Consider the following 22,342-nt stretch of genomic DNA (forward strand, 5'->3'; position numbering starts at 1 on the left):
GGAGGAATATCTGCACCCAGGAGGAATATCTGCGCCCAGGAGGAATATCTGCACCCAGGAGGAATATCTGCACCCAGGAGGAATATCTGCGCCCAGGAGGAATATCTGCACCCAGGAGGAATATCTGCGCCCAGGAGGAATATCTGCACCCAGGAGGAATATCTGCGCCCAGGAGGAATATCTGCACCCAGGAGGAATATCTGCGCCCAGGAGGAATATCTGCACCCAGGAGGAATATCTGCACCCAGGAGGAATATCTGCGCCCAGGAGGAATATCTGCGCCCAGGAGGAATATCTACACCCAGGAGGAATATCTGCGCCCGGGAGGACTATCTACACCCGGGAGGAATATCTGCGCCCAGGAGGAATATCTGCGCCCAGGAGGAATATCTGCGCCCAGGAGGAATATCTACACCCAGGAGGAATATCTGCGCCCAGGAGGAATATCTACACCCAGGAGGAATATCTACACCCAGGAGGAATATCTGCACCCAGGAGGAATATCTGCGCCCAGGAGGAATATCTGCACCCAGGAGGAATATCTGCACCCAGGAGGAATATCTGCGCCCAGGAGGAATATCTGCACCCAGGAGGAATATCTGCACCCAGGAGGAATATCTGCGCCCAGGAGGAATATCTGCACCCAGGAGGAATATCTGCGCCCAGGAGGAATATCTGCACCCAGGAGGAATATCTGCGCCCAGGAGGAATATCTGCACCCAGGAGGAATATCTGCGCCCAGGAGGAATATCTGCACCCAGGAGGAATATCTGCACCCAGGAGGAATATCTGCACCCAGGAGGAATATCTGCAGTCAAGAGAACTATCTGCTCCTTGGATGACTATCTGCACCCAAAAGACTAGCTGCACCCAGGATGACTATCTACAGTCAAGAAGAGAGGAGGACAGGAGGACTATCTGCACCTAGGAGGACTATCTGCACCCGGGAGGAATATCTTCAGCTAAGAAGACTATCTGCATCTAGGAGGACTATCTGCTCTCAAGAAGACTACCTGTACCCAGGAGGACTATCTGCACCTAGGAGGACTATCTGCAGCTAAGAAGACTACCTGCACCCAGGAGGACTATCTGCACCTAGGAGGACTATCTGCAGCTAAGAAGACTACCTGCACCCAGGAGGACTATCTGCAGTCAAGAGAACTATCTGCTCCCTGGAAGACTATTTGCGCCCAGGAGGACAGGAGGACTATCTGCTTCCAAGAAGACTTACTGCACCCAGGAAGACCATCTGCAGTCAAGAAGACTACCTGCACCCTGGAGGACTATCTACACCCAAGAGTACAGGAGGACAATCTGCACCCAGGAGGACTATCTGCGTCCAAGAAGACTTACTGCACCCAGGATGACTATCTGCAGTCAAGAGAACTATCTGCTCCCTGGAGGACTATCTAGAGTCAAGAGAACTATCTGCTCCCTGGAGGACTATCTAGAGTCAAGAGAACTATCTGCTCCCTGGAGGACTATTTGCGCTCAGGAAGAGTATCTGCACCAAAGAAGTCTACCTGCACCCAGGAGGACTATCTGCAGTCAAGAACTATCTGCTCCCTGGGGGACGATTTTCACTCAGGAGGACTATCTGCACCCAAGAGGACTATCTGCACCCAAGAGGACTATCTGCACCCAAGAGGACTATCTGTGTCCAAGAAGACTATCTGTGTCCAAGAAGACTATCTGCAGTCAAGAGAACTGCTCCCTGGAGGACTATCTGCACCAAAAAAGACTATCTGTACCCAGGAGGACTATCTGGAATCAAGAGAATTATCTGCTCCCTGGGGAGTATTTGCATCCAGGACTATTTGTTCCCAAGAGGGCTACCTGCACCCAGGAGGACTATCTGCACCCAGGAGGACTATCTGCACCCAGGAGGACTATCTGCACCCAGGAGGACTATCTGCACCCAGGAGGACTATCTGCACGTATCCGGCATTTCATGTATGAAGGTGTCACTCTGTATTACTCCGACACCTAATAATGGCCGCCGTTTGCTCACCATGCAGGACCTTCCCCTGCGGACAGAAGCAGCCCTCCACGCAGGACGCAGACGCACATCGCTCCTCTGGCTCCTGCGCCATGTTCCTACAGGTGCGGGGACATAGCGGTCCACAGGCTTCATAGACCAGACCGTTATCACATTGCATTGCTGGAAGAGAGTGATTGTTAGACCTCCTATGTACACATATGCAGCAATCTTCTACAATCTCCTGCTATTGGGGGCTCGATGGCCGCAGTGGAACTACAAGTCTCAGCATGGAACACATCACATTCCACAATGTCTATCAGAGATACGTACGGCACAGATCTTGTGTCCTCCAGCGAATGTAGATCCCACGCTGGTTACACTCCTCCACGTATGTGGCAATCGCCGTACAGAGGCAATCGCAGTCACCACCAGAGTCACACCTGAGAGAACAGAAGAGGTAAGTGGTCTGTGGTGTCACATCTCCTGAATATACAGCAACTGTCCTCTGATGTCACCTACCCGCAGGCGTCGTACACACACCAGTCATAGAACTGCTGGCAGGGGACCTCCTGATGACACGGCAAGAATACCGGCTGCATGAGGACGCCGCAACTCCTCCTCGCCCAGGTGACCCGGTGACTGTTCTCCTGAGAGAGGAACACACAAGGCAACAGGAGGTCATTTCACCATCTACTGTTACCACAGTCTACCCACCAATCACAGTTCCGTCCCATCTTTCTCCACCAATCACAGTTCCGTCCCATCTTTCTCCACCAATCACAGTTCTGTCCCATCTTTCTCCACCAATCACAGTTCTGTCCCATCTTTCTCCACCAATCACAGTTCTGTCCCATCTTTCTCCACCAATCACAGTTCCGTCCCATCTTTCTCCACCAATCACAGTTCCGTCCCATCTTTCTCCACCAATCACAGTTTTATCCCACCATCTTTCACCAATCATATATGTGTCCCGCCATCCTCCTCCAATCATATCTGTGTCCCGCCATCCTCCTCCAATCATATCTGTGTCCCGCCATCCTCCTCCAATCATATCTGTGTCCCGCCATCCTCCTCCAATCATATCTGTGTCCCGCCATCCTCCTCCAATCATATCTGTGTCCCACCATCCTCCTCCAATCATATCTGTGTCCCGCCATCCTCCTCCAATCATATCTGTGTCCCGCCATCCTCCTCCAATCATATCTGTGTCCCGCCATCCTCCTCCAATCATATCTGTGTCCCGCCATCCTCCTCCAATCATATCTGTGTCCCGCCATCCTCCTCCAATCATATCTGTGTCCCGCCATCCTCCTCCAATCATATCTGTGTCCCGCCATCCTCCTCCAATCATATCTGTGTCCCGCCATCCTCCTCCAATCATATCTGTGTCCCACCATCCTCCTCCAATCATATCTGTGTCCCGCCATCCTCCTCCAATCATATCTGTGTCCCGCCATCCTCCTCCAATCATATCTGTGTCCCGCCATCCTCCTCCAATCATATCTGTGTCCCGCCATCCTCCTCCAATCATATCTGTGTCCCACCATCCTCCACCAATCATATCTGTGTCCCACCATCCTCCTCCAATCATATCTGTGTCCCGCCATCCTCCTCCAATCATATCTGTGTCCCACCATCCTCCTCCAATCATATCTGTGCCCCGCCATCCTCCTCCAATCATATCTGTGTCCCACCATCCTCCTCCAATCATATCTGTGTCCCACCATCCTCCTCCAATCATATCTGTGTCCCGCCATCCTCCTCCAATCATATCTGTGTCCCACCATCCTCCTCCAATCATATCTGTGTCCTACCATCCTCCTCCAATCATATCTGTGTCCCGCCATCCTCCTCCAATCATATCTGTGTCCCACCATCCTCCTCCAATCATATCTGTGTCCCGCCATCCTCCTCCAATCATATCTGTGTCCCACCATCCTCCTCCAATCATATCTGTGTCCCGCCATCCTCCTCCAATCATATCTGTGTACCAACAACCTCTCTCCCCAATCAGATTTTGGTCCCACCTCCCTCTGGCAATTGTTGCTCCTCCCCTAGTCTACGGCCCCTTTTACATAAGGAATATGCGGTGTGCCCAGATGTCGGTCATGTATGTGCCGTACCGTACACGGGTGCTCAAAGTCATCGCTATGAACCTCCGGACACAACAGGCTCATCCTCCAGCTGTTTCCAAACAGATCGGCCGTGGGTTCCACGATTCCCTGACGGCTGGTGAAATCGTTCTCTGTGTCCCCATCGAAGTTCCCACACAGTCCACTGACCCTCCCCCGGAACGATGGGTCCAGTTTTACGTAGACGCGGGTCCCTGGAGGGAAGGAACCGTGTTATCAGGACACCAGAACAGTCAGCGGGTCCCTGGAGGGAAGGAACCGTGTTATCAAGACACCAGAACAGTCAGCGGGTCCCTGGAGGGAAGGAACCGTGTTATCAGGACACCAGAGCAGTCAGCGGGTCCCTGGAGGGAAGGAACCGTGTTATCAGGACACCAGAACAGTCAGCGGGTCCCTGGAGGGAAGGAATCGTGTTATCAGGACACCAGAACAGTCAGCGGGTCCCTGGAGGGAAGGAACCGTGTTATCAGGACACCAGAGCAGTCAGCGGGTCCCTGGAGGGAAGGAACCGTGTTATCAGGACACCAGAACAGTCAGCGGGTCCCTGGAGGGAAGGAACCGTGTTATCAGGACACCAGAGCAGTCAGCGGGTCCCTGGAGGGAAGGAACCGTGTTATCAGGACACCAGAGCAGTCAGCGGGTCCCTGGAGGGAAGGAACCGTGTTATCAGGACACCAGAACAGTCAGCGGGTCCCTGGAGGGAAGGAACCGTGTTATCAAGACACCAGAACAGTCAGCGGGTCCCTGGAGGGAAGGAACCGTGTTATCAGGACACCAGAGCAGTCAGCGGGTCCCTGGAGGGAAGGAACCGTGTTATCAGGACACCAGAGCAGTCAGCGGGTCCCTGGAGGGAAGGAACCGTGTTATCAGGACACCAGAACAGTCAGCGGGTCCCTGGAGGGAAGGAACCGTGTTATCAAGACACCAGAGCAGTCAGCGGGTCCCTGGAGGGAAGGAACCGTGTTATCAGGACACCAGAGCAGTCAGCGGGTCCCTGGAGGGAAGGAACCGTGTTATCAGGACACCAGAGGAGTCAGCGGGTCCCTGGAGGGAAGGAACCGTGTTATCAGGACACCAGAACAGTCAGCGGGTCCCTGGAGGGAAGGAACCGTGTTATCAGGACACCAGAGCAGTCAGCGGGTCCCTGGAGGGAAGGAACCGTGTTATCAGGACACCAGAACAGTCAGCGGGTCCCTGGAGGGAAGGAACCGTGTTATCAGGACACCAGAACAGTCAGCGGGTCCCTGGAGGGAAGGAACCGTGTTATCAGGACACCAGAGCAGTCAGCGGGTCCCTGGAGGGAAGGAACCGTGTTATCAGGACACCAGAGGAGTCAGCGGGTCCCTGGAGGGAAGGAACCGTGTTATCAGGACACCAGAGCAGTCAGCGGGTCCCTGGAGGGAAGGAACCGTGTTATCAGGACACCAGAGGAGTCAGCGGGTCCCTGGAGGGAAGGAACCGTGTTATCAGGACACCAGAGGAGTCAGCGGGTCCCTGGAGGGAAGGAACCGTGTTATCAGGACACCAGAGCAGTCAGCGGGTCCCTGGAGGGAAGGAACCGTGTTATCAGGACACCAGAGCAGTCAGCGGGTCCCTGGAGGGAAGGAACCGTGTTATCAGGACACTAGAACAGTCAGCGGGTCCCTGGAGGGAAGGAATCGTGTTATCAGGACACCAGAACAGTCAGCGGGTCCCTGGAGGGAAGGAACCGTGTTATCAGGACACCAGAGCAGTCAGCGGGTCCCTGGAGGGAAGGAACCGTGTTATCAGGACACCAGAGGAGTCAGCGGGTCCCTGGAGGGAAGGAACCGTGTTATCAGGACACCAGAGGAGTCAGCGGGTCCCTGGAGGGAAGGAACCGTGTTATCAGGACACCAGAACAGTCAGCGGGTCCCTGGAGGGAAGGAACCGTGTTATCAGGACACCAGAACAGTCAGCGGGTCCCTGGAGGGAAGGAACCGTGTTATCAGGACATCAGAGCAGTCAGCGGGTCCCTGGAGGGAAGGAACCGTGTTATCAGGACACCAGAACAGTCAGCGGGTCCCTGGAGGGAAGGAACCGTGTTATCAAGACACCAGAACAGTCAGCGGGTCCCTGGAGGGAAGGAACCGTGTTATCAAGACACCAGAACAGTCAGCGGGTCCCTGGAGGGAAGGAACCGTGTTATCAGGACACCAGAGCAGTCAGCGGGTCCCTGGAGGGAAGGAACCGTGTTATCAGGACACCAGAACAGTCAGCGGGTCCCTGGAGGGAAGGAACCGTGTTATCAGGACACCAGAGCAGTCAGCGGGTCCCTGGAGGGAAGGAACCGTGTTATCAGGACACCAGAGCAGTCAGCGGGTCCCTGGAGGGAAGGAACCGTGTTATCAGGACACCAGAACAGTCAGCGGGTCCCTGGAGGGAAGGAACCGTGTTATCAGGACACCAGAACAGTCAGCGGGTCCCTGGAGGGAAGGAACCGTGTTATCAGGACACCAGAGGAGTCAGCGGGTCCCTGGAGGGAAGGAACCGTGTTATCAGGACACCAGAGCAGTCAGCGGGTCCCTGGAGGGAAGGAACCGTGTTATCAGGACACCAGAACAGTCAGCGGGTCCCTGGAGGGAAGGAACCGTGTTATCAGGACACCAGAACAGTCAGCGGGTCCCTGGAGGGAAGGAACCGTGTTATCAGGACACCAGAGCAGTCAGCGGGTCCCTGGAGGGAAGGAACCGTGTTATCAGGACACCAGAGGAGTCAGCGGGTCCCTGGAGGGAAGGAACCGTGTTATCAGGACACCAGAGCAGTCAGCGGGTCCCTGGAGGGAAGGAACCGTGTTATCAAGACACCAGAACAGTCAGCGGGTCCCTGGAGGGAAGGAACCGTGTTATCAAGACACCAGAACAGTCAGCGGGTCCCTGGAGGGAAGGAACCGTGTTATCAGGACACCAGAGCAGTCAGCGGGTCCCTGGAGGGAAGGAACCGTGTTATCAGGACACCAGAACAGTCAGCGGGTCCCTGGAGGGAAGGAACCGTGTTATCAGGACACCAGAGCAGTCAGCGGGTCCCTGGAGGGAAGGAACCGTGTTATCAGGACACCAGAACAGTCAGCGGGTCCCTGGAGGGAAGGAACCGTGTTATCAGGACACCAGAACAGTCAGCGGGTCCCTGGAGGGAAGGAACCGTGTTATCAGGACACCAGAGGAGTCAGCGGGTCCCTGGAGGGAAGGAACCGTGTTATCAGGACACCAGAGCAGTCAGCGGGTCCCTGGAGGGAAGGAACCGTGTTATCAGGACACCAGAACAGTCAGCGGGTCCCTGGAGGGAAGGAACCGTGTTATCAGGACACCAGAACAGTCAGCGGGTCCCTGGAGGGAAGGAACCGTGTTATCAGGACACCAGAACAGTCAGCGGGTCCCTGGAGGGAAGGAACCGTGTTATCAGGACACCAGAACAGTCAGCGGGTCCCTGAAGGGAAGGAACCGTGTTATCAGGACACCAGAACAGTCAGCGGGTCCCTGGAGGGAAGGAATCGTGTTATCAGGACACCAGAACAGTCAGCGGGTCCCTGGAGGGAAGGAACCGTGTTATCAGGACACCAGAACAGTCAGCGGGTCCCTGGAGGGAAGGAACCGTGTTATCAGGACACCAGAGGAGTCAGCGGGTCCCTGGAGGGAAGGAACCGTGTTATCAGGACACCAGAGCAGTCAGCGGGTCCCTGGAGGGAAGGAACCGTGTTATCAGGACACCAGAACAGTCAGCGGGTCCCTGGAGGGAAGGAACCGTGTTATCAGGACACCAGAACAGTCAGCGGGTCCCTGGAGGGAAGGAACCGTGTTATCAGGACACCAGAGCAGTCAGCGGGTCCCTGGAGGGAAGGAACCGTGTTATCAGGACACCAGAACAGTCAGCGGGTCCCTGGAGGGAAGGAACCGTGTTATCAGGACACCAGAACAGTCAGCGGGTCCCTGGAGGGAAGGAACCGTGTTATCAGGACACCAGAACAGTCAGCGGGTCCCTGGAGGGAAGGAACCGTGTTATCAGGACACCAGAGCAGTCAGCGGGTCCCTGGAGGGAAGGAACCGTGTTATCAGGACACCAGAACAGTCAGCGGGTCCCTGGAGGGAAGGAACCGTGTTATCAGGACACCAGAACAGTCAGCGGGTCCCTGGAGGGAAGGAACCGTGTTATCAGGACACCAGAACAGTCAGCGGGTCCCTGGAGGGAAGGAACCGTGTTATCAGGACACCAGAACAGTCAGCGGGTCCCTGGAGGGAAGGAACCGTGTTATCAGGACACCAGAACAGTCAGCGGGTCCCTGGAGGGAAGGAACCGTGTTATCAGGACACCAGAACAGTCAGCGGGTCCCTGGAGGGAAGGAACCGTGTTATCAGGACACCAGAACAGTCAGCGGGTCACCTGGGCGAGGTGCAGGAATCCGCCACAGGTGACCCAGTTCACATGTGGAGAAGGTTCCGGACACAAGGGACGCTGTGAACCTCACGACCGGCACACGCCTGAATCTCCAGAGCGGCACACGTGTGAACAGAACACAAATATTTTATACAATGAATATATAGGAGCTGACACGTCATCATACATTCATATATATATATATACAGGGTGTGGCGTAGGTCGGGGCTCACCTCCATCCCAGAGAACGCTGAGTCCCAGCCGGGTGATGAGGATGGTGAAGAGTCCGGCTTGTTCCAGGATAATCCCGTTCCCGCTGTACATCTTGGGAAGTCTCACCCCCACTCCATTCACAGTCACTTCTTTACCTGAGGAGAGATCACCCGCCATCATCATACATGTGTCATCTACTCCAGTGCTCACCCCCAACCAGCAGGTACATGTGACCATCCAATCAGATTTCATGATTATTGCAGCATGTGGGGACCTTCCATACAATTCAATTTAAAATCTCTTCACTGCAGCAATCAGATGGGTATGTGGAGGGGAGGGGGGGGGGGTATCTAATGTACCCATCACCAGTACCCCCTTCTTGCTGACCACAGATGCCCCCTACCTACCCATCAGTAGTAACTCCTTTCTTATCTATCATCTGTACCCCACTTGTACCCATCACGGGTACCCCCCCCAATTGTCCATCACCAATACCCACATTCCTACCCATCCTCAGAACCTACCTCTTCTTTCCCATCACCGGTATCCACCTTTCTAACCTCTTCTCAACCATCATGGGTGCCCCCCTTTCTGCCCGTCATCAGTAACCCCCTCCTGCCCATCACAGGTACCCCCTCCTACGCATCACTGGTCTGCCTATCACCAGTAACCTCTTCTCAACCATCATGGATACCCCCCTCCTGCCCATCATCAGTAACCCCCTCCTGACCATCAGCAGGACCATCCCTCCTGCCCATCACAGGTACCCCTTCCTACACATCACTGATCAGCCCAGTACCCTCTTCCTTTGTATCACTGGTATCCCACCCTTTATCAATCACCAGTACCTACCTCCTACCAATCACCAGTACCCCCTCCCTACCTATCCCCTGTACCACACCTTCTACCCATCACCAATACCCTCTTCCTACCTATCACCAATTTCCTACTTACTACCCCCCACCAGTATGCCCTTCCTACCTATCACCAGCACTTCACCTTCTACTTATCACCAATACCCCCTTCCTACCCATCACCTGTACTCCCCCTTTTGCCCATTACCAGTATCCCCTTTCTACCTATCACCTATACTCCACATTCTACCCACCACTGGTACCCTCCTCCTACCCATTACTGGTACCTTCCTCCTACCTGTCACCTGTTCCCCACCTTTTACCGACCGCTGGTACCCTCCTCCTACCCATCACTGGTACCTTCCTCCTACCCATCACTGGTACCTTCCTCCTACCTGTCACCTGTTCCCCACCTTCTACCCATCACTGGTAGTGATGGACGAACTTCCGACGGGACGTTTCGCGAACGCGAAACGCGAACGGACACAAACGTTCGCGAAAACGACCGTTCGCCGCGGGCTCCATTGACTTCAATGGGAGGCGAATTTCGCAAACCTTTAGGTCGAATTTGCGGCCACGGGGTAATTATTAGGGGGTAGCACGTAGTCCCACCACCTGGACAATAGCATAATACATGTATGAGGTGAATTTGGGATCGATAACTACAAGCATTTTTTTTTTATTTGGGAAATTGTTCTGACAATTCAGGACTATGGAGCTAATGAAGGCAATGGAGGAGAGGGAAGGTCAGGGACCAGGGTAGGCAAACAAGAGGGTGCAGGAGATACAGAGCACTGACAGCAGCACCGTAATACAGAGCACTGACATCAGCACCGTGACATACAGCGCTGACAGCAGCTCCGTGACATACAGCGCTGACAGCAGCTCCGTGACATACAGCGCTGACAGCAGCTCCGTGACATACAGCGCTGACAGCAGCTCCGTGACATACAGCGCTGACAGCAGCTCCGTGACATACAGCGCTGACAGCAGCACCGTGACATACAGCGCTGACAGCAGCTCCGTGACATACAGCGCTGACAGCAGCTCCGTGACATACAGCGCTGACAGCAGCTCCGTGACATACAGCACTGACAGCAGCTCCGTGACATACAGCGCTGACAGCAGCTCCGTGACATACAGCGCTGACAGCAGCACCGTGACATACAGCGCTGACAGCAGCACCGTGACATACAGCACTGACAGCAGCTCCGTGACATACAGCGCTGACAGCAGCACCGTGACATACAGCGCTGACAGCAGCTCCGTGACATACAGCACTGACAGCAGCTCCGTGACATACAGCGCTGACAGCAGCTCCGTGACATACAGCGCTGACAGCAGCACCGTGACATACAGCGCTGACAGCAGCTCCGTGACATACAGCGCTGACAGCAGCTCCGTGACATACAGCGCTGACAGCAGCTCCGTGACATACAGCACTGACAGCAGCTCCGTGACATACAGCGCTGACAGCAGCTCCGTGACATACAGCGCTGACAGCAGCACCGTGACATACAGCGCTGACAGCAGCTCCGTGACATACAGCGCTGACAGCAGCTCCGTGACATACAGCGCTGACAGCAGCTCCGTGACATACAGCGCTGACAGCAGCTCCGTGACATACAGCGCTGACAGCAGCTCCGTGACATACAGCGCTGACAGCAGCTCCGTGACATACAGCGCTGACAGCAGCACCGTGACATACAGCGCTGACAGCAGCTCCGTGACATACAGCGCTGACAGCAGCTCCGTGACATACAGCGCTGACAGCAGCTCCGTGACATACAGCGCTGACAGCAGCACCGTAAGCAGCCCCAGGAGGAAGTCAGCACAGCACAGGGATGGTGTGATCCCCTCATAATAAGAACCCCCAGGAGGAAGTCAGCACAGCACAGGGATGGTGGGAGCCCCTCATAATAAGAACCCCCAGGAGGAAGTCAGCACAGCACAGGGATGGTGGGAACCCCTCATAATAAGCAGCCCCAGTAGAAATATGACACCGCTCAACCTCTTCAAAGAGGAGGGTAGGGGCATATAGTACGGTGTGCTTTTTTGGGTCAGGGAAGTGAGCCAAATGAATTAAGAAGGTCTGTGTGCTTGATTCCAAAAATTGTTTATAGACATATACATGGTCTACTGGTCACATGTGTTGAATTCCTCCGAGATCCATGCCTCATTCATTTTTAGAAATGTGAGGTAGTTAACACTGTGGTGAGCTAGGCGAGTACGCTTATCGGTCACAATCCCCCCTGCTGCGCTGAACGTCCTTTCGGACAGGACACTGGATGAGGGGCAAGCCAACAGTTCGATTGCAAATTGGGCAAGCTCTGGCCAGAGGTCAAGCCTGCCCACCCAGTAGTCTAGGGGTTCATCACTCCTCAGAGCGTCCACATCGGCCGTTAACCCAATGTAGTCGGACACCTGACGGTCTAGGCGTTCCCTGATGCTGGATCCGGATGACACCTGTCGATGGGTCGGCTGAAAGAATGACCTCATATCCGAAGTCACCAACACATCTTCAAACCGGCCTCTTCTTGCAGGCGCTGTTGGATTGGTACCCGCAAATCCTTCTCTGGGAGTGGGAATTGCTCCTCTGCCAGCGCACGCAAAAGCAGAATGCAGCATTTCTCGAAGCAAGGCCTGGAAGTGCTGCATTCTGACAGCCCTCTGCGACGGCGGTAACATTTCCGCCATTTTGTGTTTGTACCGGGGATCTAAGTACGTTGCCACCCAGTACTGGTCCTTGACCCTCATGCTTTTTATACGGGGGTCCCTATTAAAACACTGGAGCATGAAGGCCCCCATTTGCACTCAAGCGGAAGGTATGTGGTGGTGGTGGTGTTGTTGGTGGTAGTGTCTTTGGGGGTGCACATAGCAGAGAGTGAAGAAGAGGGTGCAGATCGAGAGGATGAGGAGGGTGCAGAAGAATAAGGCTGAGTGAGCCACTCAACCAAGTCTGGTGCGTCCTTTAAAGTAATTGAACGCACCTTCTGCAACTTCCCACTTTGGCTCAAGGCTGTTGCTCCTGCCCTACCCCTACCACCCCTGCGGAAGGGCCTGCCTCTTCCTCTGCCTGTCATTTTTTAAATCACCCTGTGACAAAACTCTTAGTCCCTATACCGCTGAAGGACTGCTGCAGTATAGGGCAGCGGTCAGCAGTAGTGCACGTCAACCCTATGTATTGTGGACCGATAGCGGTCCTTACAGAACAGCAGACTGTACTGCACTCAGGCCTATGTACCGTAGCACCCTATACCAAGTTACCAGTCCTTATAAAAACTTTTGTGGACCAAGCAGGTTGTGTGTTAGTGATTAGCAGACTGTACGTCAGTCCCTATACCAATGAAGGACTGCTGCAGTATAGGGCAGCGGTCAGCAGTAGTGCACGGCAACCCTATGTATTGTGGACCGATAGCGGTCCTTACAGAACAGCAGACTGTACTGCACTCAGGCCTATGTACCGTAGCACCCTATACCAAGTTACCAGTCCTTATAAGAACTTTTGTGGACCAAGCAGGTTGTGTGTTAGTGATTAGCAGACTGTACGTCAGTCCCTATACCAATGAAGGACTGCTGCAGTATAGGGCAGCGGTCAGCAGTAGTGCACGGCAACCCTATGTATTGTGGACCGATAGCGGTCCTTACAGAACAGCAGACTGTACTGCACTCAGGCCTATGTACCGTAGCACCCTATACCAAGTTACCAGTCCTTATAAAAACTTTTGTGGACCAAGCAGGTTGTGTGTTAGTGATTAGCAGACTGTACGTCAGTCCCTATACCAATGAAGGACTGCTGCAGTATAGGGCAGCGGTCAGCAGTAGTGCACGGCAACCCTATGTATTGTGGACCGATAGCGGTCCTTACAGAACAGCAGACTGTAACGCACTCAGGCCTATGTACCGTAGCACCCTATACCAAGTTACCAGTCCTTATAAGAACTTTTGTGGACCAAGCAGGTTGTGTGTTAGTGATTAGCAGACTGTACGTCAGTCCCTATACCAATGAAGGACTGCTGCAGTATAGGGCAGCGGTCAGCAGTAGTGCACGGCAACCCTATGTATTGTGGACCGATAGCGGTCCTTACAGAACAGCAGACTGTAACGCACTCAGGCCTATGTACCGTAGCACCCTATACCAAGTTACCAGTCCTTATAAGAACTTTTGTGGACCAAGCAGGTTGTGTGTTAGTGATTAGCAGACTGTACGTCAGTCCCTATACCAATGAAGGACTGCTGCAGTATAGGGCAGCGGTCAGCAGTAGTGCACGGCAACCCTATGTATTGTGGACCGATAGCGGTCCTTACAGAACAGCAGACTGTACTGCACTCAGGCCTATGTACCGTAGCACCCTATACCAAGTTACCAGTCCTTATAAAAACTTTTGTGGACCAAGCAGGTTGTGTGTTAGTGTTTAGCAGACTGTGCGTCAGTCCCTATACCGCTGAAGGACTGCTGCAGTATAGGGCAGCGGTCAGCAGTAGTGCACGGCAACCCTATGTATTGTGGACCGATAGCGGTCCTTACAGAACAGCAGACTGTAACGCACTCAGGCCTATGTACCGTAGCACCCTATACCAAGTTACCAGTCCTTATAAGAACTTTTGTGGACCAAGCAGGTTGTGTGTTAGTGATTAGCAGACTGTACGTCAGTCCCTATACCAATGAAGGACTGCTGCAGTATAGGGCAGCGGTCAGCAGTAGTGCACGGCAACCCTATGTATTGTGGACCGATAGCGGTCCTTACAGAACAGCAGACTGTACTGCACTCAGGCCTATGTACCGTAGCACCCTATACCAAGTTACCAGTCCTTATAAGAACTTTTGTGGACCAAGCAGGTTGTGTATTAGTGTTTAGCAGACTGTGCGTCAGTCCCTATACCGCTGAAGGACTGCTGCAGTATAGGGCAGCGGTCAGCAGTAGTGCACGGCAACCCTATGTATTGTGGACCGATAGCAGTCCTTACAGAACAGCAGACTGTACTGCACTCAGGCCTATGTACCGTAGCACCCTATACCAAGTTACCAGTCCTTATAAGAACTTTTGTGGACCAAGCAGGTTGTGTGTTAGTGTTTAGCAGACTGTGCGTCAGTCCCTATACCGCTGAAGGACTGCTGCAGTATAGGGCAGCGGTCAGCAGTAGTGCACGTCAACCCTATGTATTGTGGACCGATAGCGGTCCTTACAGAACAGCAGACTGTAACGCACTCAGGCCTATGTACCGTAGCACCCTATACCAAGTTACCAGTCCTTATAAGAACTTTTGTGGACCAAGCAGGTTGTGTATTAGTGTTTAGCAGACTGTGCGTCAGTCCCTATACCGCTGAAGGACTGCTGCAGTATAGGGCAGCGGTCAGCAGTAGTGCACGGCAACCCTATCTATTGTGGACCGATAGCGGTCCTTACAGAACAGCAGACTGTACCGCACCCAAGCCTATGTACCGTAGCACCCTAGACAGACCAAGTTACCAGTCCTGATAAAGAGCTTTGTGGAACAAGTGAGTTGTGAATGATTAGCAGACTGCAGCAGAAGGGCAGCAGTCAAGTATAATATTCTTTCTATATTTGGAAGAAAGAATATTATACGTGTACAAGCCTATTACCGTACCACTGATACCAGTCCTGAAAAGAACCTTTGTGGAACTAATAGTAACAGCAAGTCTTTAAAATTATCCTCACTGCCTGACACACTGCTTCCTGCCTGTCCCTATACAAATTGGCAAAAAAGAGTAGGCTGGAACGATTAGCTGGAACAGCTCTTTTGTGGACCTGATAGTAACAGCTAATGATGATGATGATGATGATGAAGAAAGACTAATCTGGCTGAGCTGTCCCTAAAATAGCAGCATACAGCGCTCTGTCCCTTTATCTAAACTGACAAAAGAAACTCAGGCTGCTGACCTAACACCTATACCAGTCCTGAAAAGAACTTTTGTGTACCAAATAGCTAGCGTTTTCTCTGTCCCTACTCCACACAGGATCCTTTCCCTACAGTGACAGAAGAAAGAATGTAAAATGGCCACCGGATCGGGTGTATTTATAGGTTAGGGGGAATGTCCAAGTGTCCATGAGCTGTCATGTCTCAATTGGTTGTCCTGTAACACATGATAAACGTGTCACGAAAGGTTAAAGTTCTTGTATACATTAAACACGTAAGTCCGCCGGGGCGAACGACGGAAAAAGGCGTTCGAACCCGCGGACGGCGAAAGTCGGAAATTCGCCGCGAAACGACCGCCGGGCGAACCGTTCGGCCATCACTAATCACTGGTACCCTCCTCATACCCATCACTGGTACCCTCCTCATACCCATCACTGGTACCTTCCTCCTACCTGTCACCTGTTCCCCACCTTCTACCCATCACTGGTGCCCTTTTCATACCCACCTCTGGCACCCTCTCCACATATCACCCACCTCTCAGCAGGTGAACAATGGTATTTCCAATCATCACCACTACAGACTTGGTGCAGGTGATCCCACTGCTGCCACACGGCACGTTCTCGGTGGTGACGGTGAAGAGTCCGTGGTCTTCTCTGGCCAGGACATACTGGCAGTCTCCCAGGAAGGTGAACGATCTTCCATCGAAGGTGATGTAATGAGGATCGCCAGTTGCGGTGCAAAGTCCGGCACACTGGTGGTCAGTGCACTCCCAGCGGCGCTCCTTACACACACTGCAGGGAAAAAGACGATGCCGCCATTTGTATCTGACACATCAACATTCACTAAGAATAAGGCCAATATCATCCAACTAACAATGTTCCAATAATCCCGCCACAGTCACCTGAGCCAATCAGAACCCTCCCCTGCCAATCCCATGTATGTACATTGCGGCTTTTCTGAGTCACAGACCAGCATGTAGCAAGTGAAGCCCAAACTCCTGATTTTTAAACCTGTTCCAAGTCAGTGGCTCGCAAAGATCAGCCGGGAAACTGACATAAGATTTCCCACCACATTAACAATGCCAACCATGAATTCAGGACTCAGATTTTACCCAAATTTCCAGAGTTTTAATTCAAACAAATTTTTCAAATTTCCTTTTTAATAGCATTCAAGTCTACGAGGGACCATATTTAATGGTCATTTGTGGTCCATGCTATTGTCACCCAAATGGCACGGGGAACCCCCACTGACCTTTACTGAGCATCTCTAGTGCCTTGCCCTCTCCTTTTCCGTGATACTCCTTTCCCGACTTTTTCTATTCCATTCCCCCCTCTTCCTGTAGACCTCATTTATTTTCTCATCTCTTTCGTTCTCTTACATCGCCATATCCAAGTTTTTTCCTCATAGGCCTCAACCCAATAGCCTGTATTTGTAATGTCACCAGATGGACCCCCCCCTCCGTTATTGCAGATGTGGCCCCCGATTCCCATTACAGGACTAATCTTTGTCTACCAGACCACATTTTTTTGTCCCAACACGCTCCATGTCTCTTTTATGTTGGTTTGAGCTTTTATGTTCAGCACTTGCTTGTACCATCATGACATTTTGGCAAATTCCAATAAAAAGTCAAGTAAAGTGGGGCGGCACAGTGGTGTAGTGGGCGGCACAGTGGTGTAGTGGGAGGCACAGTGGTGTAGTGGGCGGCACAGTGGTGCAGTGAGTGGCACAGTGGTGTAGTGGGGCGGCACAGTGGTGTAGTGGGCGGCACAGTGGTGTAGTGGGCGGCGCAGTGGTGTAGTGGGCGGCACAGTGGTGTAGTGGTTGGCACAGTGGTGTAGTGGGCGGCACAGTGGTGTAGTGGGCGGCACAGTGGTGTAGTGGGCAGCGCAGTGGTGTAGTGGGAGGCACAGTGGTGTAGTGGGCGGCACAGTGGTGTAGTGGGGCGGCACAGTGGTGTAGTGGGCGGCACAGTGGTGTAGTGGGCGGCACAGTGGTGTAGTGGGCAGCGCAGTGGTGTAGTGGGAAGCACAGTGGTGTAGTGGGCGGCACAGTGGTGTAGTGGGGCGGGACAGTGGTGTAGTGGGGTGGCACAGTGGTGTAGTGGGTGGCACAGTGGTGTAGTGGGGTGGCACAGTGGTGTAGTGGGTGGCACAGTGGTGTAGTGGGGCGGCACAGTGGTGTAGTGGGCAGCGCAGTGGTGTAGTGGGGTGGCACAGTGGTGTAGTGGGTGGCACAGTGGTGTAGTGGTTGGCACAGTGGTGTAGTGGGCAGCGCAGTGGTGTAGTGGGGCAGCACAGTGGTGTAGTGGTTGGCACAGTGGTGTAGTGGGCAGCGCAGTGGTGTAGTGGGAAGCACAGTGGTGTAGTGGGGTGGCACAGTGGTGTAGTGGTTGGCACAGTGGTGTAGTGGGCGGCACAGTGGTGTAGTGGTTGGCACAGTGGTGTAGTGGGCGGCACAGTGGTGTAGTGGGCGGCACAGTGGTGTAGTGGTTAGCACTCTCACCTAGCAGTAAAAAAGGGTTGCTGGTTCAAATCCCAACCACAACACTACCTGCCTGGGGTTTGCATGTTCTCCCTGTGCCTGCGTGGGTTTCCTCCGGGTACTCCGGTTTCCTCCCACACTCCAAAGACATGCAGGGAGGTTAATTGGCTTCTGTCCAAAATTGTCCTTAGTACATGAATGGGGACCTTGCATTGTGGCTCCCTGAGGGTAGGGACCAGTGTGAGTGCAATGTACAGGGATAGGGGTAGACACTCACTCTGGATGAACTGGATGGACTGGTGTCTTTATTCAACCTTACTAACTATGTAAAGTAAAACTAATGTAAATGTAAAGAGACAAAAAACTGTCATAGTTTCTATGTAATTGTTATATGTGTATATTAGTGTCTCTTTAAAGTTGGTATTTATCAGGTGGTATGAATGTTCTATTGAGTCTCCATCTTTCCACATGTCCCCCGAGATGTACTGACCAACCCGGCACAATGTTGCCTATATGGTAGAGATGCCCAAAGAACACATCGGACATCGTGCTCCTCCTTTTTTGACACTCATGGCCACGTAACCTCTTCCAAGGTGCACTTCCAACAACTCGCATGAGTTTAAATACCACCTGGGTCCAGATCTTTCACCAAAAAAGCCTACTGAGATGTTTCCTCCTAGGTGCTAGGGCAGGTATACCTGAACACCGGAGGACTGCAGCCTTAGACATTGAAGGAATGGGTAGAGGAGCTGGAATATCTTATGTGTATGGATGATGGTTATCTTGTATGACCGGGATGTACAATTTACCAATATATGGAGCTCCTGCTTCACTTTCAGACATCACTGACTAGGGATGAGCCGAACACCCGTCCCCCCCCCCCCCCCCCCCCGGTCCGGTTCACACCAGAACCTTCGAACGGACTAAAAATTCGTACTAACTTTAGAACCCTCTTAAAGTCTATGGGACTCGAACGTTCAAAATCAAAAGTGCTCATTTTAAAGGATAATATGCAAGATATGCAACAGACAACACCAGCGATAAGGGGTATCTTCAGGTGTATACTGTGCTGGAGGCACACAACACCCACTACAACAACAATAAGGGGTATCTTCAGGTGTATACTGTGCAGGAGGCACACAACACCCACTACAACAACAATAAGGGGTATCTTCAGGTGTATACTGTGCTGGAGGCACACAACACCCACTACAACAACAATAAGGGGTATCTTCAGGTGTATACTGTGCAGGAGGCACACAACACTCACTACACCAACAATAAGGGGTATCTTCAGGTGTATACTGTGCTGGAGGCACACAACACTCACTACACCAACAATAAGGGGTATCTTCAGGTGTATACTGTGCTGGAGGCACACAACACCCACTACACCAACAATAAGGGGTATCTTCAGGTGTATACTGCGCTGGAGGCACACAACACCCACTTTAACTCCTGCAGATGCCTGAGAAAAGAACACACTGTCCCTGCCTATCTTGCTCTTTCCCTACACACGCAACACATTACACAAGGCCTCCGTGCTGGCGGCCTTACATAGTGTGGGGCGTGTACTAAACACCCTGAGCTATAATTGGCCACAGGCATCCTGTATATTGTGCTGTGCTGGAGGCACACAACACCCACTAACTCCTGCAGACGCCGGAACACTACACAAGGCCGCCGCGCTGGCAGACTTATATAGTGTGGGGCGTGTACTAAGCCCCCCTGAGCTATAATTGGCCACAGGCATCCTGCATGTGGCCAATTATGGCTCTAATCGCTGCCGGCGCTGTGATTCGCCAAGCATGCGGGGTCAGAGTGCATGCTTGGCCAATCATGAGCCAGCAAGTTCTGAATTCACCGAACAGACGAACAGCCGATGTTCGAGTTGAACACCGAGCTCCTCCCTATCACTGACCTTATAACCAGTAACTCAGTTAAAATAAACAGAGTTACGTAAGGCAATTACTTTAGAGGGTAACGAGTTATCTAACTGATTCCTCTTCCCCTCATGTAACTCAGTTCCCATTACTTGGGCCACATTACCTCAATTACATCCACCGCCCGGGAGGCCCCGCCGTGGCCGCGCTGTCTGGCCGTTCGATCCGCCGCGGGGAGGAGGGGCTTTCACCCGCTGAGCTGAGAAGAGGTTGAGACTCAGAGAGACTGTCTGGACCGCCCCATCCCCCTCCACCTATCCAGAGAGAGAATGTAGGGAGGCGGGGCGGACAGTGACCAGCTGACACCAATCGAGTGAAGGGGAGGGTCTCTCTCTCCCCCAATGAGGAAAGGCATTCAAGTAAGTGACTGATGATTCGAATTGCAGTGCAATCCATCCATCCCAATCCCCCACCACCTCTGCTTCCTACTGATCCCATCCCTACCCACCCACCATCACTTCTACAACAGAGGTGATGGGGGGATACGGTAGGGATGAGATCAGTGGTGATGGGGGATGGGATCAGTAAGAGGCAGAGGTGGTGGTGGGAGAGGATGGCACCACCACCCCTGCCACCCCCCCAAGTACCACGCTGCCTGCCATCCCCCCAAGTACACCACCACCACTGCCACCCCCCAAGTACCATCACTGCCACCCCTCCAGTACCACCGCTGCCACCCCCTCAAGTACCACCGCTGTCACCCCCTCAAGTACCACCGCTGCCACCCCTCAAGTACCACCGCTGCCACCCCCTCAAGTACCACCGCTGCCACCCCTCAAGTACCACCGCTGCCACCCCCTCAAGTACCACCGCTACCACCCCTCAAGTACCACCGCTGCCACCCCCTCAAGTACCACCGCTGCCACCCCTCAAGTACCACCGCTGCCACCCCCTCAAGTACCACCGCTGCCACCCCTCAAGTACCGCCGCTGCCACCCCCTCAAGTACCACCGCTGCCACCCCTCAAGTACCACCGCTGCCACCCCCTCAAGTATCACCACTGCCACCCCCTCAAGTACCACCGCTTTTACCCCTCAAGTACCACCGCTGCCACCCTCTCAAGTACCACCGCTGGCGCCCCTCAAGTACCACTGCTGCCACCACCTCAAGTACCACCGCTGCCACCCCCTCAAGTACCACCGCTGCCACCCCCTCAAGTACCACCGCTGCCACCCCTCAAGTACCACCGCTGCCACCCCTCAAGTACCACCGCTGCAACCCCTCAAGTACCACCGCTGCAACCCCTCAAGTACCACCGCTGCAACCCCTCAAGTACCGCCGCTGAAACCCCTCAAGTACCACCGCTGCCACCCCTCAAGTACCACCGCTGCCACCCCTCAAGTACCACCGCTGCAACCCCTCAAGTACCACCGCTGCAACCCCTCAAGTACCACCGCTGCAACCCCTCAAGTACCACCGCTGAAACCCCTCAAGTACCACCGCTGCCACCCCCTTAAGTACCACCGCTGCCACCCCTCAAATACCACCGCTGCCATCCCTCAAGTACCACTGCTGCCACCCCTCAAGTACCACCGCTGCAACCCCTCAAGTACCACCGCTGCCACCCCCTCAACATTTGGGTTCAAATAAATACCAAATGTTCTAAAATACTGTATATAGTGTTTTCATTCTTCAGTTAATATAAAATATTAAAGATATTATAGAACGTAATTACATTATAGAATATTTAAAAAAAGGTCCCAGTTACTTTGCTGAGTAACTAATTACTTTTCCAATGTAGTAATTGAGTTACTAACACAGTTACTTTTTGGGAGAAGTCATTTGTAACTTAAGTTACTTGAGTTACTAACATAATTACTTTTTTAAAGTAAGACGCCCAACACTGATTATACCAGGACATTTCTCTTCCCCAGTGAGATAAGATGACCGTTATATGAAGGTGCCGCCTTCGGTTGGACACCCCGTTCCCAGCACCCCAACAAGCACCCTTTCACCCACCTGCTATAAATTCCCTGACAGCGGAACCTTCCGTCATTTTCTCATCTTTCCTTCTATTAAATCTTCTGCTCTTCTTGTTGTTTTATCTTTGGATAGTAAAACTTTTTTTTCTGCCAGTTAATCCCTTATACAGCCAACTTCCTGTTTCCTGTCTGGTCATTAGCCTTATGACATCATCTATAGCTCTCTCTCTCTCACTCCTGAGAGTTTACCAGGAAGGAAGGGGGGTGATTCATAAGAGGGTCAATGAAAGCTGCCGAGTTGGAGGTGTGTGTGTAAATCCAGGAAGTGAACAGGCAGCAGCTTCAGCTGCCCACAGTTAAAATGACTGCAGTCAGACTCAGTGGAGGGGGATTTCTGCAGCATATTTGGCAAGTACAGAATCCCAGTGTATATATAAAATAATATGCACAGTGGTTGGAGGGAAGCTTCAGAATGGCAAAGATGTCTTTATTACAAATGATGTGAGCGGACTGCAGTTCCTCTTTAATGGATATGTGACCCCCTCCG

General features: G+C 52.9%; 1 protein-coding gene across 1 annotated transcript in view; it reads right to left on the reverse strand.

The window, feature by feature from the left end:
• LOC143998145 (SCO-spondin-like) overlaps positions 1-22,342 on the reverse strand; it is a 296,161-nt gene that overhangs the window by 223,255 nt on the left and 50,564 nt on the right. Inside the window, exons 20-25 of the mRNA XM_077493885.1 lie at positions 15,984-16,240; positions 8,736-8,870; positions 4,105-4,307; positions 2,501-2,628; positions 2,312-2,421; positions 2,012-2,161 (exon numbers count right to left, since the gene is read on the reverse strand). Of these exons, the coding sequence (XP_077350011.1) occupies positions 2,012-2,161; positions 2,312-2,421; positions 2,501-2,628; positions 4,105-4,307; positions 8,736-8,870; positions 15,984-16,240 (983 nt within the window). The remainder of the gene's footprint in view (positions 1-2,011; positions 2,162-2,311; positions 2,422-2,500; positions 2,629-4,104; positions 4,308-8,735; positions 8,871-15,983; positions 16,241-22,342) is intronic.

The sequence above is a fragment of the Lithobates pipiens genome, unplaced genomic scaffold (genome assembly GCF_037356315.1).
Source record: "Lithobates pipiens isolate NorthernLeopardFrog02 unplaced genomic scaffold, aLitPip1_a1.2 Scaffold_19, whole genome shotgun sequence".
NCBI lineage: Eukaryota > Metazoa > Chordata > Amphibia > Anura > Ranidae > Lithobates > Lithobates pipiens.